Consider the following 14,030-nt stretch of genomic DNA (forward strand, 5'->3'; position numbering starts at 1 on the left):
ACAGTATAAACTAGTGGAACTGGTTAGTGTAGATAACGGACATAGCATACTTTTCCTTTTTTTCCGACCCTTCCGGGCTTTCTTCTTGGCATTCCCCGAGGTATCAGAGCGCACCGAGGCACTGTGGATGCTGACATCATCAAAGTCCGACTCCTCCAGCCCAAAGTCCTCCTCACTCTGCCAACAGACACGGAGTCATTCACAACCACACAGTCAATCAGCAATGAGAGCCAATGACGTTCACACACAAGTTTGGACATAAAACCCTAAAATGAATATTTTGGTTGCTGTATAACTAAGACAATAAGCACATACACTGTACCTCATCCATACCTGAGTGTGGGAAGAACAATCTACTGTATCTTCTTAAGTCATAGTTATGTGACTGAAGGTAAGAAAGAAGACATGTGCCGCTCCAAACCTTACCGAGGATGCTTTCTTCTTTGATTTGGTCTTCTTCCCTTTACTTTTCTTCTTTACCTCCTTTACAGTCTTTGTTTTCCGTCGAACCCCAGGCCCTATAGGACAACAACATCCAGCACAGGCCAGAGAGGTATAGATGGTACTTTATTAGTACATTTCAATACATACTGATATACAGAATTCTTTAATGACAGCCCTTACCCTTTCCCTCTTTCGTTTTGGCTTTTCTGATTTGCCCAGGCTGAGAGCTTGACAGTGTAGTGATCTCTTTGACAGAGGTGGGCGAGGCCACGGTGACCGTTTCCACGGCAGCAGCCACCGCGGCAGCCACAGCAGTTGCAGAGGTGCCTTTGAAGGGGTTGTTAGCGCTGAACTCTCGCCACTTGGCCCCTAACACTGTCATCATCTTTGACATGGGGATCTTAGGGTTCTTCTTGGCAATAAGTGGCCTGAGAAAAGTCAGGGAAAGAGAAAGAACACTGTAATCTTTCTATGTTGTTATTTTCTTAGTTAATTATATACTGTAACAATCTGCACTAGTGACTTTTATTCACCAGAACTAGTGGTGACCCATCTGTGTGACATCCCCTCTGTGTTGTGTGAGTACTTTGATTGTGATTTGTCAACCAATGTCTTGTGGTTCAGCACATTGGTCTCTCTGAGATACTGGGTCAATGCATTCAGTCTCTGAGCTTCCAGGCTGTCACACACAGCCACAACATCTCTCTCTCTCTCTCTCTCTCTCTCTCTCTCTCTCTCTCTCTCTCTCTAACAAACGGTCCAGTGTTTACCACACTGCTCCAGTTTCTCTAGAGTTTTTATTTGGATATATTCAACTACAACTACACAGCCATGAGAGCCATCCATAGACAAGAAAGGCAGTATATTATGATCCTACATGCACAGTACCTGAGGAACTGGCTGAAGGCCTTGTAGTTGGTGAGGGTTGTATAGTCCTCCTCTGTGAAGCCATACTGCACATCCTCCAGACCCCACTCCTGCATCAGCTGGCTGGACGACTTGGGCTCCTGGGGCACAACAACACTGAAGTAAGAGTTCAGTCTATAAATCCACAAAGGCCCCAAACAATATCAAATTAACATCAAACTAGACAGAGATGTTTTAACAGAGGCACTCTTACTGTACCTTATTATTTTCATCATCTTCGTCATCATCATCCTCCTCCTCCTCCTCTTCTCTCTTCTTTCGTTTGGGTTTCTTCTCTTTCTTCTCCTTAGGTTTCTTCTTCTTCTTTGTGGTAGGGGCGTAGGTGCTGCTCTCGCTCTCTGAGCCAATCTCTGGACCCTGCAGTGGACGGTCATCCTCCCGCTCTGAGGCCTGCTCCTTCAAGTCACTGCCACCACCTCCTACTCCTACACCTCCTCCTCCCTGTCACACACACAGATACAACATTGTTTATCATCTCAACACTATCATTACTTTCACTTACAATCTCACCCCATCTGCCTGTCAATCATTCAGGAGACATTTGATGCACAGACAATGAGTCAGCAAATATCACTAACATACAGTCTGTACTTCAAGAGGAAAGATAGTCCCCCATACCATCTGGATAATGATGACCATTTGTAACCGTTTCAGGAAGCTAGGCGTATGTCGCACGTCACTACTTCACAGGAGAGGCATTTGAACATAAACATTTATTTTTAATCAAAATGCTTTTTTGGCAGAAATGCCTTCTGGAACATGTGAACTTTCATGTACCTTAATAACAAACGTGTATGCCATCTGTAAATATGAATAAAATGGTTCAATTACAAGATTAGTTGGTTTAGCCACGGAAAAAGCCAGGAACCTTCCCACTAGCCATGATTGGCTGAGATAATGGATAGGCTGGACATGCCGGGAGATGAGTTCGAATTGGTATGCCACGTAGCCCACATCTGCCTATAACATGAGCTTCTCAGTATGGGGCGGCAGGTAGCCTAGTGGTAAGCGCATTGGACTAGTAACCGAAAGGTTGCAAGGTTGAGCTGACAAGGTAAAAAAATCTGTCGTTCTGCCCCTGAACAAGGCAGTTAACCCACTGTTCCTAGGCCATCATTGAAAATAAGAATTTGTTCTTAACTGACTTGCCTAGTTAAATTAAAACGTATGGATAATCTTTGCTACTGTGGATTTTTTGAAAAATATAATGTTAGCCATGGAGAATTGCAAAAGTGTTGCTACTGCTCTCAACAACAACGCTCCCCTGAATTTAGCAGGGGCTATTGACGAAGACCAGTGGGGAAAAGTTGTGATGGACTGCTTTATGCACAGGGTCAGTGAGAACCGGAGTGACTTGACACAATGGGCCAAACAAGCTGTAGCTCCAAAACAAAACGGAAACGACACAGCTAGATGTCTAACTTAGTTAAAGTGGTTCTAGTCTGCCGTGAAGCATTCATCCATGTATACGGGTAAGAGTCTAGCTACATTTTCAGATATTATAAGTTTCTAATTTTGTCAGAAAGTCGTTTTCATTGCAAGTTAAAGCGTACTGTTCGCTAGCTAGCGAACGTTAGCTTGCTGGCTCACTAGCTAACGTTACGTGTATGATCTGTGTAGTAATATTATTTGTATCTCAGAAAGCTATTTGCATTGCTATTTATAGCCTAATGTTAGCTAGCTACAGTAGCTAACATTGAAGTTAGTTGGTTAGCCTTAGCTACCTGCAGATTCATACAACAGCATTTCATGCATGGTGGATAGCTATGACAATCAGTTTGTACGGTAAGGGTTGGGATTACAGTTCATTGTTTAGCTAGCTATCTAGCTACATGTCAAAACAAAAGACTTCACTTCGCCAGATGATTACATGATCCATCAAGTTAGCCAGGTGTGTCTGGGGGTGATTATGGCCATCTATTGTATTTCATGAACATGCATACATGTCTAGACAATAATGACCCATCCACTTAGCTAGATGTGGCTGGGGGGTAGGTATAGCATTTTGTTCGCATGACCGCATGACCCATTATCTAATAATTATATAAAATTATATATTTTTATCTGGACACTTTCTATTTTTGATAGCTACTATGCAAATATGCAAGTAACCATTTCACTATACCGTTTACACCTTCTGTATCCTGTGCATGTTACAAACAAACACGGATTTTATTTGATATACTGTGTGTTTACCAGAGACGGTAAAGTGAAGAACAACATGACCTGCACCAAAGTTATATTGGGATATAGGCCAAGAACTAGATAAATTGTATTTTTACTAGAGGTCGACCGATTAATCGGCATGGCCGATAAATTAAGGCTGATTTCAAGTTTTCATAACAATCGGTAATCTGCCTTTTTGGAGCGCCGATTATAGACGATTATATTGCAATCCACGAGGAAACTGCATGGCAGGCTGACCACCTGTTACGCGAGTGTAGCATCAAAAGGACCTGGTGGCTGCAAGGAGCCAAGGTAAGTTGCTAGCTAGCATTAAACTTATCTTGTAAAAAACAATCAATCTTAACATAATCACTAGTTAACTACACATGGTTGATGATATTACTAGGTTAACTAGCTTGTCCTGCGTTGCATATAATCAATGTGGTGCCTGTTAATTTATCATCGAATCACAGCCTACTTCAACTTCGCCAAATGGGTGATGATTTAACAAAAGCGCATTCGCGAAAAAGGCACAATCATTGCACAAATGTACCTAACCATAAACATCAATGCCTTTCTTAAAATCAGTACACAGAAGTATATTTTTTTAAACCTGCATATTTAGCTAAAAGAAATTCATGTTAGCAGGCAATATTAACTAGGGAAATTGTGTCACTTCTCTTGCGTTCAGTGCAAGCAGAGTCAGGGTATATGCAATAGTTTGGGCCGCCTGGCTCGTTGCAAACTGTGTGACCGTAATTAATTTGCCAGAATTTTGCATAATTATAACATAACATTAAAGGTTGTGCAATGTAACGGCAATATTTAGACTTAGGGATTCCACCCGTTAGATAAAATACAGAACAGTTCCGTATTTCACTGAAAGAATAAATGTTTTGTTTTTGAAATTATAGTTTTCGGATTTGACCATATTAATGACCAAAGGCTCGTATTTCTGTGTTTATTATATTATAATTAAGTCTATGATTTGATATTGGATAGAGCAGTCTGACTGAGCGGTGGTAGGCAGCAGCAGGCTCGTAAGCATTAATGCAAACAGCACTTTACTCCGTTTGCCAGCAGCTCTTAGCAATGCTTGAAGCACCGCGCTGTTTATGACTTCAAGCCTATCAACTCCCGAGATTAGGCTGGCAATACTAAAGTACCTATAAGAACATCCAATAGTCAAATGTACATGAAATACAGATGGCATAGAGAGAAATAGTCGACGCGTCATAATTCCTATAATAACTACAACCTGAAACTTCTTAACTGGGAATATTGAAGAACTGGGAATATTGAACCACCAGCTTTCATATGTTCTCATGTTCTGAGCAAGGAACTTAAACGTTAGCTTTTTTACATGGCACATATTGCACTTTTACTTTCTTCTCCAACACTGTGTTTTTGCATTATTTAAACCAAATTGAACATGTTTCATTATTTATTGGAGACTAAATAGATGTTATTTATGTATTATATTAAGTTAAAATAAAAGTGGTCATTGTTCATTCAGTATTGTTGTAATTGTCATTTTTACACACACATATATATATATATATATATATATATATATATATATATATATATATATATATATATATAAATAAATAAATAAATAAATAAATCGGCCGATTAATCGGTTTCGGCTTTTTTTGGCCCTCCAATAATCTGTATCGGTATCGGCGTTGAAAAATCATAATCGGTCAACCTCAAATTTTTACCTGGAGTTTTGCCTTATTTTAGGCTACTACTTTCCACGGTAGTCTTGAAATCTTTGGTTGTTTACTACAGTACCTTACTCAGTATGTTTAGCACATGGCCTCATATGTAAATACTTAAAGAGATGGGTGGGGCTAATGCTTAAGAGAGCGTGAATGATGCTGAATGGGTGTAGACAAAGAAGAGCTCTCCAGTAGGGCCATTTTCTAAAAAGTGCGGTTACAAATTTATCAACTTTCAAAGGAGAATTACTTTCCCATTGTTCCTCAACTGCAGTGTATCATACACCATTTTGTTGCTGAGTCTCTACTTTTATCCAATGTAAGAAACACCATTTCAAATTTTGCTATATAAGACCGAATCGAGGTGGTCAGTCACATTTCATCAATTGAATATCTAGCACCCAGCTTGTTGAGAGCTCCATAGAAGTCATGATCAGAGGCTTGTTAACCTCTAAACTGGCTGCTGCTTACACAGAGAACTGCAACAACACAGTAACATACACCTTGACAAGCTGCTCAATCACATCTCCCCCTCCCAGCCACAGTCAATAAGACTAGGGCAGGTATTGTCTCCTTCTATTGTCTCCATGGCCTCGCTATGGCAACATCTGGAAGGCTACACAGATGAACGTTTATAGATAAAGTGTATGAGTGAGCACTGGCATTGGGTTGTGTGCGAGTGTGTGTGTGTGTGTGTGTGTGTGTGTGTGTGTGTGTGTGTGTGTGTGTGTGTGTGTGTGTGTGTGTGTGTGTGTGTGTGTGTGTGCATGCGTGTGCGTGTATGTGTGTGTGCAGCTTGTTGCCTGTTGCACAGTTGGCCTGTGTGGATCCATGGAGAGACTCGCAGGCGTCTCGCTCTGTGGCGCAGGGGAAAGGCTCACGTTGCCGCAGCGCCCGCCAACCCCACCGCCAGCCCGTCTGTGTTGCCATGGCGACCAACCCGTGCAGAGTCTGGAGCTCTCTCTCTCGCTCCCTCTCTCTCTCTTACCCTCACTCTATAGCAGCAGCAGCCAATGAAACGGTGCCATCCAATCAGACACGTTTGCATAACGAGCTTGTTATGCAGAGGCCTGTGGTTGCAGAGCCTGTGTTCCAGCGCCCGTCTAGACAAATCTCATTTATGCATACGGAGAAGGAGAGAGAATGAGTTTGGAGGGAGGTCCAAATGAAAAAGGGTGGAGGGGTGGTGGAAGTAGTAGAAGCAGAGAAGCAGAACCTCCGTTAATCTAGAGAGAGAAACTGCAAAGTGACTTAACCCAACCACTGACGGCACACACTGGGTTCAATGTTACACAAACACATCACAGGGCACATAAGACCAGTGTGGAAAGAAAGAGGAGGACTCTCCTGGAAGATCATGAAAACTAAATAAAGTCCTAAAGCATAACCAAATTGTTTATTGCTATATATAATGCCTTCCCTTTGGTATCAACTTCATTTCTGTTCAGCATCTAGTTTCAGTACTAAATTAAATTAGTACATACTAATTGTATAATGTGCAACCATTATTTAAGAAATGAATGTCAGATTGAATACACAAACTTCACATCCTAACGATACCATAAACACCCAACGGCGTACAATTGTACAGTGCAACAGGGGGGAAAACACTGCTGACTATCAACACGCAGTGCCCCTAAAGGGATTTCTCTCCTTAAAACTGATCTAGCCAGTCATCAGTACTAACAGCTCTCCTGTGGTGTGCTTGGGCCCTGCTAGAGGGAGTCTGAGCACTGCTTGCTTTCTCAGCTCTGAGACTGACCTGGGGGAGAGAGGCCCACTGACAGGGCTGTAACCTCCATTGATCCGTGGCCTATGTCTGACAGTAGACTTTGGGGATTGTAAGTGAATAACAGCTAGTAGTGGTTTCCCTTAACAGGGAGTGCTGCCTGATAAACACGTACAGTGTACTGTCTAGCAGAGCTTGTGAACTGAGCATGGAAAGAGAGCGGTATGGAGAGAAAGAGAGAGTCGTGAGAGAGAGGAAAGAGACAGGGAGAACCCTCATTAGCACAGCGGGGTCCAATGCTCAGTGTTTATCGTGGCCAGCCAAAGGGCCGGTGACAGGCTGGCCACCAGAGCTCCTCACAGTGCAGCTGGCAGCCCTGGACAGGGACATCCCTGCTCTGTCATCGCCACAGTTCAGAACACTGATCAACCGCGAACACAAGCAGGGGACACACAAATGAGAAACAGGCACCGCAAAGTCAACACAAACTGTATAAAGAGCAAGGCCCTCAAACGGCAGAGGGATGTTTTACACCAAATACTTTCCTCCGGCTCACTGTCACTGTGTTGCACCAAACATTTTCCCCTGACTTCACTATGATGTCTTTCAAGGCCCACTTGTGGTTAACCTCAAATAGCCAAGAATCTAAGGAGCAGTCGTGAAAACAAATAAAATACAGGAGTGGTTTGTTGTCTTTTTTGATATATGGTGGTGGTGTGGTATGTGGAGAGCCTCAGCTCAGTGCTGCTGTTTAAAGCCTGTTGTCTGAATGCCAGGAACTAATGCCTGGTAGAGTTCAGCTGTCAGAACAGCTCTGTCACAATGTTGTTGTTGGAACCTACTGGCACACGCTCTAGCACTCCTGACCGACCGCCCATTTTGACCGCCACAGGGACAGGCACTTCTCCTGATCCACAATCTACACTAGCACTCAAAGCCCACAGCTTACACTGGCACTCACGCTGGCACTGGTGCCAAGTGCCCCTAAGCCAAAGACACTACTGTTTCTCCTTGAAATTAGAGAATAGTCCAAGAAACCAAATATTGTACCCCAGTAAAGAAATCGGAGTTCAATCCCAGCCAATATAAATGGCTGCTCAGGGACTACAGTATATGGCACAACATCTACTGTAGCTTTTTAGAGGTTCTGTGTTATTGTGCATGACATGATTGTAATGTGATAGTTTACCTCCTTTTTCCTCTTCTTGACTTTGGGCATCTTGCCCTCCTTCATCTTTTTGGGTTTCTTCTTCTTCTGTTGTTTGAGGGAGTCGTTGTCAGTGAAAAAGCTGTCCAGAGGTGTGAGCGGGACAGTGTTACGTTGACCCTCCTCATCCTCATCTAGACACACAAACACAAACATGGCCTTCAGAACCACATGATACAAGTATTCACAACTTTGACTCTTATTGTAACACACACAGATTTCATGGGGCTTCTGTTAGTCATCACTTTACCATCCTCCCCCTTTTACCTTACATCCTATCCTGTTAGCCAGGCAAGACTCAAACCTTAACTTAGTGGGCTGCTAGTTCTCTGTCAATTGTATTGTCTCAATATTGTTGTATACATATAAGCATGCTGACAACAGTGTATAACGGTGCTCCAGACTTCAATACTGCCATAGTGGGTCACAGAGGAGTAAGAGAGACAGCAGGGCCAGGGAGACTGCCTTAGACAGTAGACAGTACATCACTATAAAGAGACACTCCCACGGTGCCTCCTCACACACAAACACACAGACTGGAGGGCATGAAATATGCAGCACATGTATCAGAGTCAATCAGCCAGCCGACACTAGACTAGCCCTGCAGCCTACCACTCCCAGAGGGACACTGAGTAGGGAGGAGGGGTTCCCCGTCTTCATAGCACAAACATTGGCTTGCAATCCACTTATCCTCCATTTAGCCAGGCTAGTCAAGAGGGGCCACACAGACACTAGGAGCTTCCAAGGTTCATTATCAATGAGACACCCATAGAATTGTCTATCTATACATTCCCATTCACCACTGGATACGCTGGATGCATCTTCCCACATGTGTCCGGCAAACGGTGCCAGAGCATTTGCTCTCAGACCAACAGGCTCCAAAACAGCTTCTACCCCCAAGACTGCTAAATAGCCAAACTGCTAAATAGTCAATAATGGTACCCAAACTATCTGCGCTGACTCTATCTTGCTCTGACCCTACACAAAGCAAAATATACACACAACATATACAGTGCATTCAGACCCCTTGACTTTTTTCACATTTTGTTATGTTACAGCCTTATTCTAAAATGGATTAAATAAATGTTTTCCTCATCAATCTACACACAATACCCCATCATGACAAAGCGAAAACAGGTTTCTATAAATGTTTGCAAATGTATTAAAAATAAAACCAGATGCCTTATTTACATAAGTATTCAGACCCTTTGCTATGAGACTCGGAATTTGAGCTCAATTGCATCCTGTTTCCATTGATCATCCTTGAGATATTTCTACAACTTGATCGAAGTCCACCTGTGGTAAATTCAATTGATTGGACATGATTTGGAAAGGAACACATATGTATATATAAGGTCCCACAGTTGACAGTACATGTCAGAACAAAAACCAAGCCACGATGTCGAAGGAATGGTCCATAGAGCTCCGAGATAGGATTGTGTCGAGGCACAGATCTGGGGAAGGGTACCAAAACATTTCTGCGGAATTGAAGGTCCCCAAGAACACAGTGGCCTCCATCATTCTTAAATGGAAGAAGTTTGGAACCACCAAGACTCTTCCTAGAGCTGGCCGCCCAGCCGCCCGGTCTGATAAAACCAAGATTGAACTCTTTGGCCTGAATGCCAAGCATCATGTCTGAAGGAAACCTGGCACCATACCTAGGTTGAAGCATGGTGGTGGCAGCATCTTGCTGTGGGGATGTTTTTCAGTGGCAGGGACTGGGAGACTAGTCAGGATCGAAGGAAAGATGAACAGAGCAAAGTACACAGAGAACCTTGATGAAAACCTGCTCCAGAGCACTCACGACCTCAGACTGGGGCGAAGGTTCACCTTCCAACAGAACAATGACCCAAAGCACACAGCCAAGACAATGCAGGAGTGGCTTCAGGACAAGTCTCTGAATGTTCTTGAGTGGCCCAGCCAGAGCCCAGACTTGAACCCAATCGAACATCTCTGGAGAGACCTGAAAATAGCTGTTCAGCGATGCTCCCCATCCAACCTGGGAGAAACTCCCCAAAAACAGGTGTGCCAAGCTTGTAGTGTCATACCCAAGAAGACTCAAGGCTGTAATCGCTGCCAAAGGTGCTTCAACAAAGTACTGAGTAGATGGTCTGAATACTTATGTAAATGTGATATTTCAGTTATATAAATAATAAATAAAATATGATTTTGCATTGTAATTATGGGGTATTGTGTGTAGATTGATGAGGGGGAAAAAATGATTTAATCAATTTTAGAATAAGGCTGTAACGTAACAAAATGTGGAAAAAGTAAAGGGGTCTGAATACTTTCCGAATGCACTGTACTTACACATTACACACACACGCACAATCACACACTTTTACACTCATTATTTGCTGCTGCTACTCTGTTCTATATTTCCCTCGTATTATCTATCCTGATGCCTAGTCACTTTACCCTGCCTTCATGTACATATCTACCTCAAATACCTTATTATCTATCCTGATGCCTAGTCACTTTACCCTGCCTTTATGTACATATCTACCTCAAATACCTCGTACCTCTGTACAATGATCTGGTACTTGCACTCCCTGTACATAGTTCCATTCTCATGTATTTTATTTTATTATTCTTGTGTTACTATTTTATTTGTATTATTATTTTTAAACTATGCATCGTTGGGAAGGGCTCGTAAGCAAGCGTTTCACGGTAAAGTCTACACCAGTTGTATTTGGTGCATGTGACAAATAAAACTTGATTTGATTTAGATTGAGTCGTTCTCCTAAACATGCATCATGGTAGCTACCCACTGGGCACGTACAGTACTGGTCAAAAGTTTGGACACACCTACTCATTCCAGGGTTTTTCTTTATTTTGACTATTTTCTATGTTGTAGAATAATAGTGAAGACATCAAAACTATGAAATAACACATATGGAATCATGTAGTAACCAAAAAAGTGTTAAACAAATGAAAATATATTTTATATTTGAGATTCTTCAAATTAGCGACCCTTTGCCTTGTTGACAGCTTTGCACACTCTTGGCATTCTCTCAACCAGCTTGGGAAGTCACCTGGAATGCATTTAAATATTATGGCAAGAACAGCTCATATAAGCAAAGAGAAACGACAGTCCGTCATTACTTTAAGACATGAAGATCAAATAACTTTGAAAGTGTCTTCAAGTGCAGTCGCAAAAACCATCAAGCACTATGATGAAACTGGCTTTCATGAGGACCGCCAAAGGAAAAAAAGACCCAGAGTTACCTCTGCTGCAGAGGATAAGTTCAATAGAGTTACCAGCCTCAGAAATTGCAGCCCAAATAAATGCTTCACAGAGTTCAAGTAGCAGACACATCTCAACATCAACTGTTCAGAGGAAACTGCGTGAATCAGGCCTTCATGGTCGAATTGCTGCAAAGAAACCACTACTAAAGGTCACCAATAAGAAGAAGAGACTTGCTTGGGCCAAGAAACATGAGCAATGGACATTAGACCGGTGAAAATCTGTCCTTTGGTTTGATGAGTCCAAATCTGAGATTTTTGGTTACAACCCACGTGTCTTTTTCAGACGCAGAGTAGGTGAACGGATGATCTTCGCATGTGTGGTTCCCACCATGAAGCATGGAGTAGGAGATGTGATGGTGTGGGGGTGCTTTGCTGGTGACACTGTCTGTGATTTATTTAGAATTCAAGGCACACTTAACCAGCATGGCTACCACAGCATTCTGCCGCCATATGCCATCCCATCTGGTTTACACTTAGTGGGACTATCATTTGTTTTTCAACAGGACAATGACCCAACACACCTCCAGGCTGTGTAAGGGCTATTTGACCAAGAAGGAAAGTGATGCGGTGCTGCATCAGATGACCTGGCCTCCACAATCACCCAACCTCAACCCAATTGGGATGGTTTGGGATGAGTTGGACCGCAGAGTGAAGGAAATTCAGCCAACAAGTGCTCAGCATATGTGGGAACTCCTTCAAGACTGTTGGAAAGCATTCCTCATGAAGCTGGTTGAGAGAATGCCAAGAGTGTGCAAAGTTGTCATCAAGGCACAGGGTGGCTACTTAAACCCTGGAATGAGTAGGTGTGTCCAAACTTTTGACTGATAATGTGTCAATTAAAAGTCTATTCCACGTTGGTTCAACATAATTTTATTTAAATGACGTGTGGGTAGTGCCAGCTCTATAGTTATTAGGTCAACATGTCTGCAGTACCTCACACTGGGAGCTCTTTCATGTCTGAGCCACAAAATTATTTGCACCCTTGATAAAGATGAGCAAAAAAGACTATAAAAGAAATAATACAAATACTGAGCTATATTGTACGCTCAAAGAACTTCATGAAAATAGAGCTCTTTGGCCATGCACACCAGTGTTGAGTGGCGTCAAATAAGGATGCATATGCAGAAAATTATCCCATAACTATTGTAAAATATGGTGGTGGATCTTTGATGTTATGGGGCTAGTTTGCTTCACTGGTCCTGGAACCCTTGTTAAAGTCAACGGCATCATGAACTTTAACCAGTACCAGGACAATTTATCCAAAAACCCGGATGCCTCTGCCAGTAGGCTGAAACTTGGCCGCAAATGGATCTTCCAGCAAGACAATGACCCCAAGCACACATCAAAATCCACAAAGAAATAGTTAATTGACCACAAAATCAACATGTAATGGCCATCTCAGTCTCCAGACTTGAACCCCATTGAAAACCTGTGGTTCGAATTAAAGAGAGCAGGCCATAATCACAAACAAAGGATATCAAGGATCTGGAAAGATTCTGCATGGAGGAATGGTCTCAGATCCCTCCCAATGTGTTCTTCAACTCATAAAACATTTTAGAAAAAGGCTCAGTTCAGTTATCCTCGCAAGGTGAGGTATTGAAAGGTATTGAAAACAGGGGTGTCAATCATTTTAACCCCTATCTTTTTGAGAGAAAAATAATTAAGTGTTAAATAAAATCTATGTTTGCAGCCTGCCAGGCATGTCATCACTACGACAACTCAGCTAATGTTACAGCTCTTTCAAATGCACTCATGATAAAATTGGCTGAGATGACAAGAAACGCAGTTGTTTATTTAAGACATACAGGAAGGTTGAGAGCGAAAATCTGCTGTTTCCATCTCAAGACATCTAATTCTCCTCCTTGCTGATATGTGACACCCGCCATAAGTTACCTCCAAGTTGACAAGAAATGGCCACTACCATCAATGCAATTGAGACAAACACATTATGTCTGCACATGTAAAAATGTATTTAATGCACCACATCTAAGTGTGTGATCCCAGAGAGAAGCCTCTGGCGTTCTGGCAGCTATTGTTCTAATGCTCTGTGATGTCTTCCAGAGGTGGCTGCTTCGTAACCGGGTGATGAGGGGGATCACTGTGGCATGTGGCAAAGGACAGCTGGCACCAAGCCCAGTTTGAACTAGACTGCAGCCTCACTTGGCACACTGTGCCCACGTTGGAGCGTGGACGGCGGGCAGGCAGCACCGCTCTGACCTTCTTGCAAGGGCTTGGCCACCGGACCGCTCCATTAGAAGGGAGATTCATGACCCTCTCATTCCTGAGAAGTCCAGTATTTACAGGAACACGCATTAGGCAACTCTCTCTGACAGGCTCCTTATGGAAATACCCAGTTAATGGTGCCCTGACCGCCAATGTGAAGAGAGTGACTTCAGTCTTCTCCTATCATTGAGAGGGTGTTTATAGCTCACTCTACTTATGTCTTAGGACACACAAAGGCACCCTCACACGCATTTACTCCAAAGCTTGGAGTAAAAAAAACAGCTTCTATCTCAAGGCCATCAGATTGTAAAACAGCCACCACTAGCAGAGAGAGGCGGCTGCCTACCTATAGACTTGATAT

General features: G+C 42.8%; 1 protein-coding gene across 3 annotated transcripts in view; it reads right to left on the reverse strand.

The window, feature by feature from the left end:
• LOC106582976 (ATP-dependent chromatin remodeler CHD5) overlaps window positions 1–14,030 on the reverse strand; it is a 37,465-nt gene that overhangs the window by 18,794 nt on the left and 4,641 nt on the right. For all 3 annotated transcript variants that reach the window (XM_082967445.1, XM_014166635.3, XM_014166631.3), the window contains exons 2-7: window positions 8,180–8,331; window positions 1,570–1,812; window positions 1,333–1,451; window positions 625–872; window positions 427–518; window positions 51–177 (exon numbers count right to left, since the gene is read on the reverse strand). In XM_082967445.1, coding sequence (XP_082823571.1) covers window positions 51–177; window positions 427–518; window positions 625–872; window positions 1,333–1,451; window positions 1,570–1,812; window positions 8,180–8,331 — 981 coding nt within the window. The remainder of the gene's footprint in view (window positions 1–50; window positions 178–426; window positions 519–624; window positions 873–1,332; window positions 1,452–1,569; window positions 1,813–8,179; window positions 8,332–14,030) is intronic.

The sequence above is a fragment of the Salmo salar genome, chromosome 22 (genome assembly GCF_965601325.2).
Source record: "Salmo salar chromosome 22, fSalSal1, whole genome shotgun sequence".
Classification (NCBI taxonomy): domain Eukaryota; kingdom Metazoa; phylum Chordata; class Actinopteri; order Salmoniformes; family Salmonidae; genus Salmo; species Salmo salar.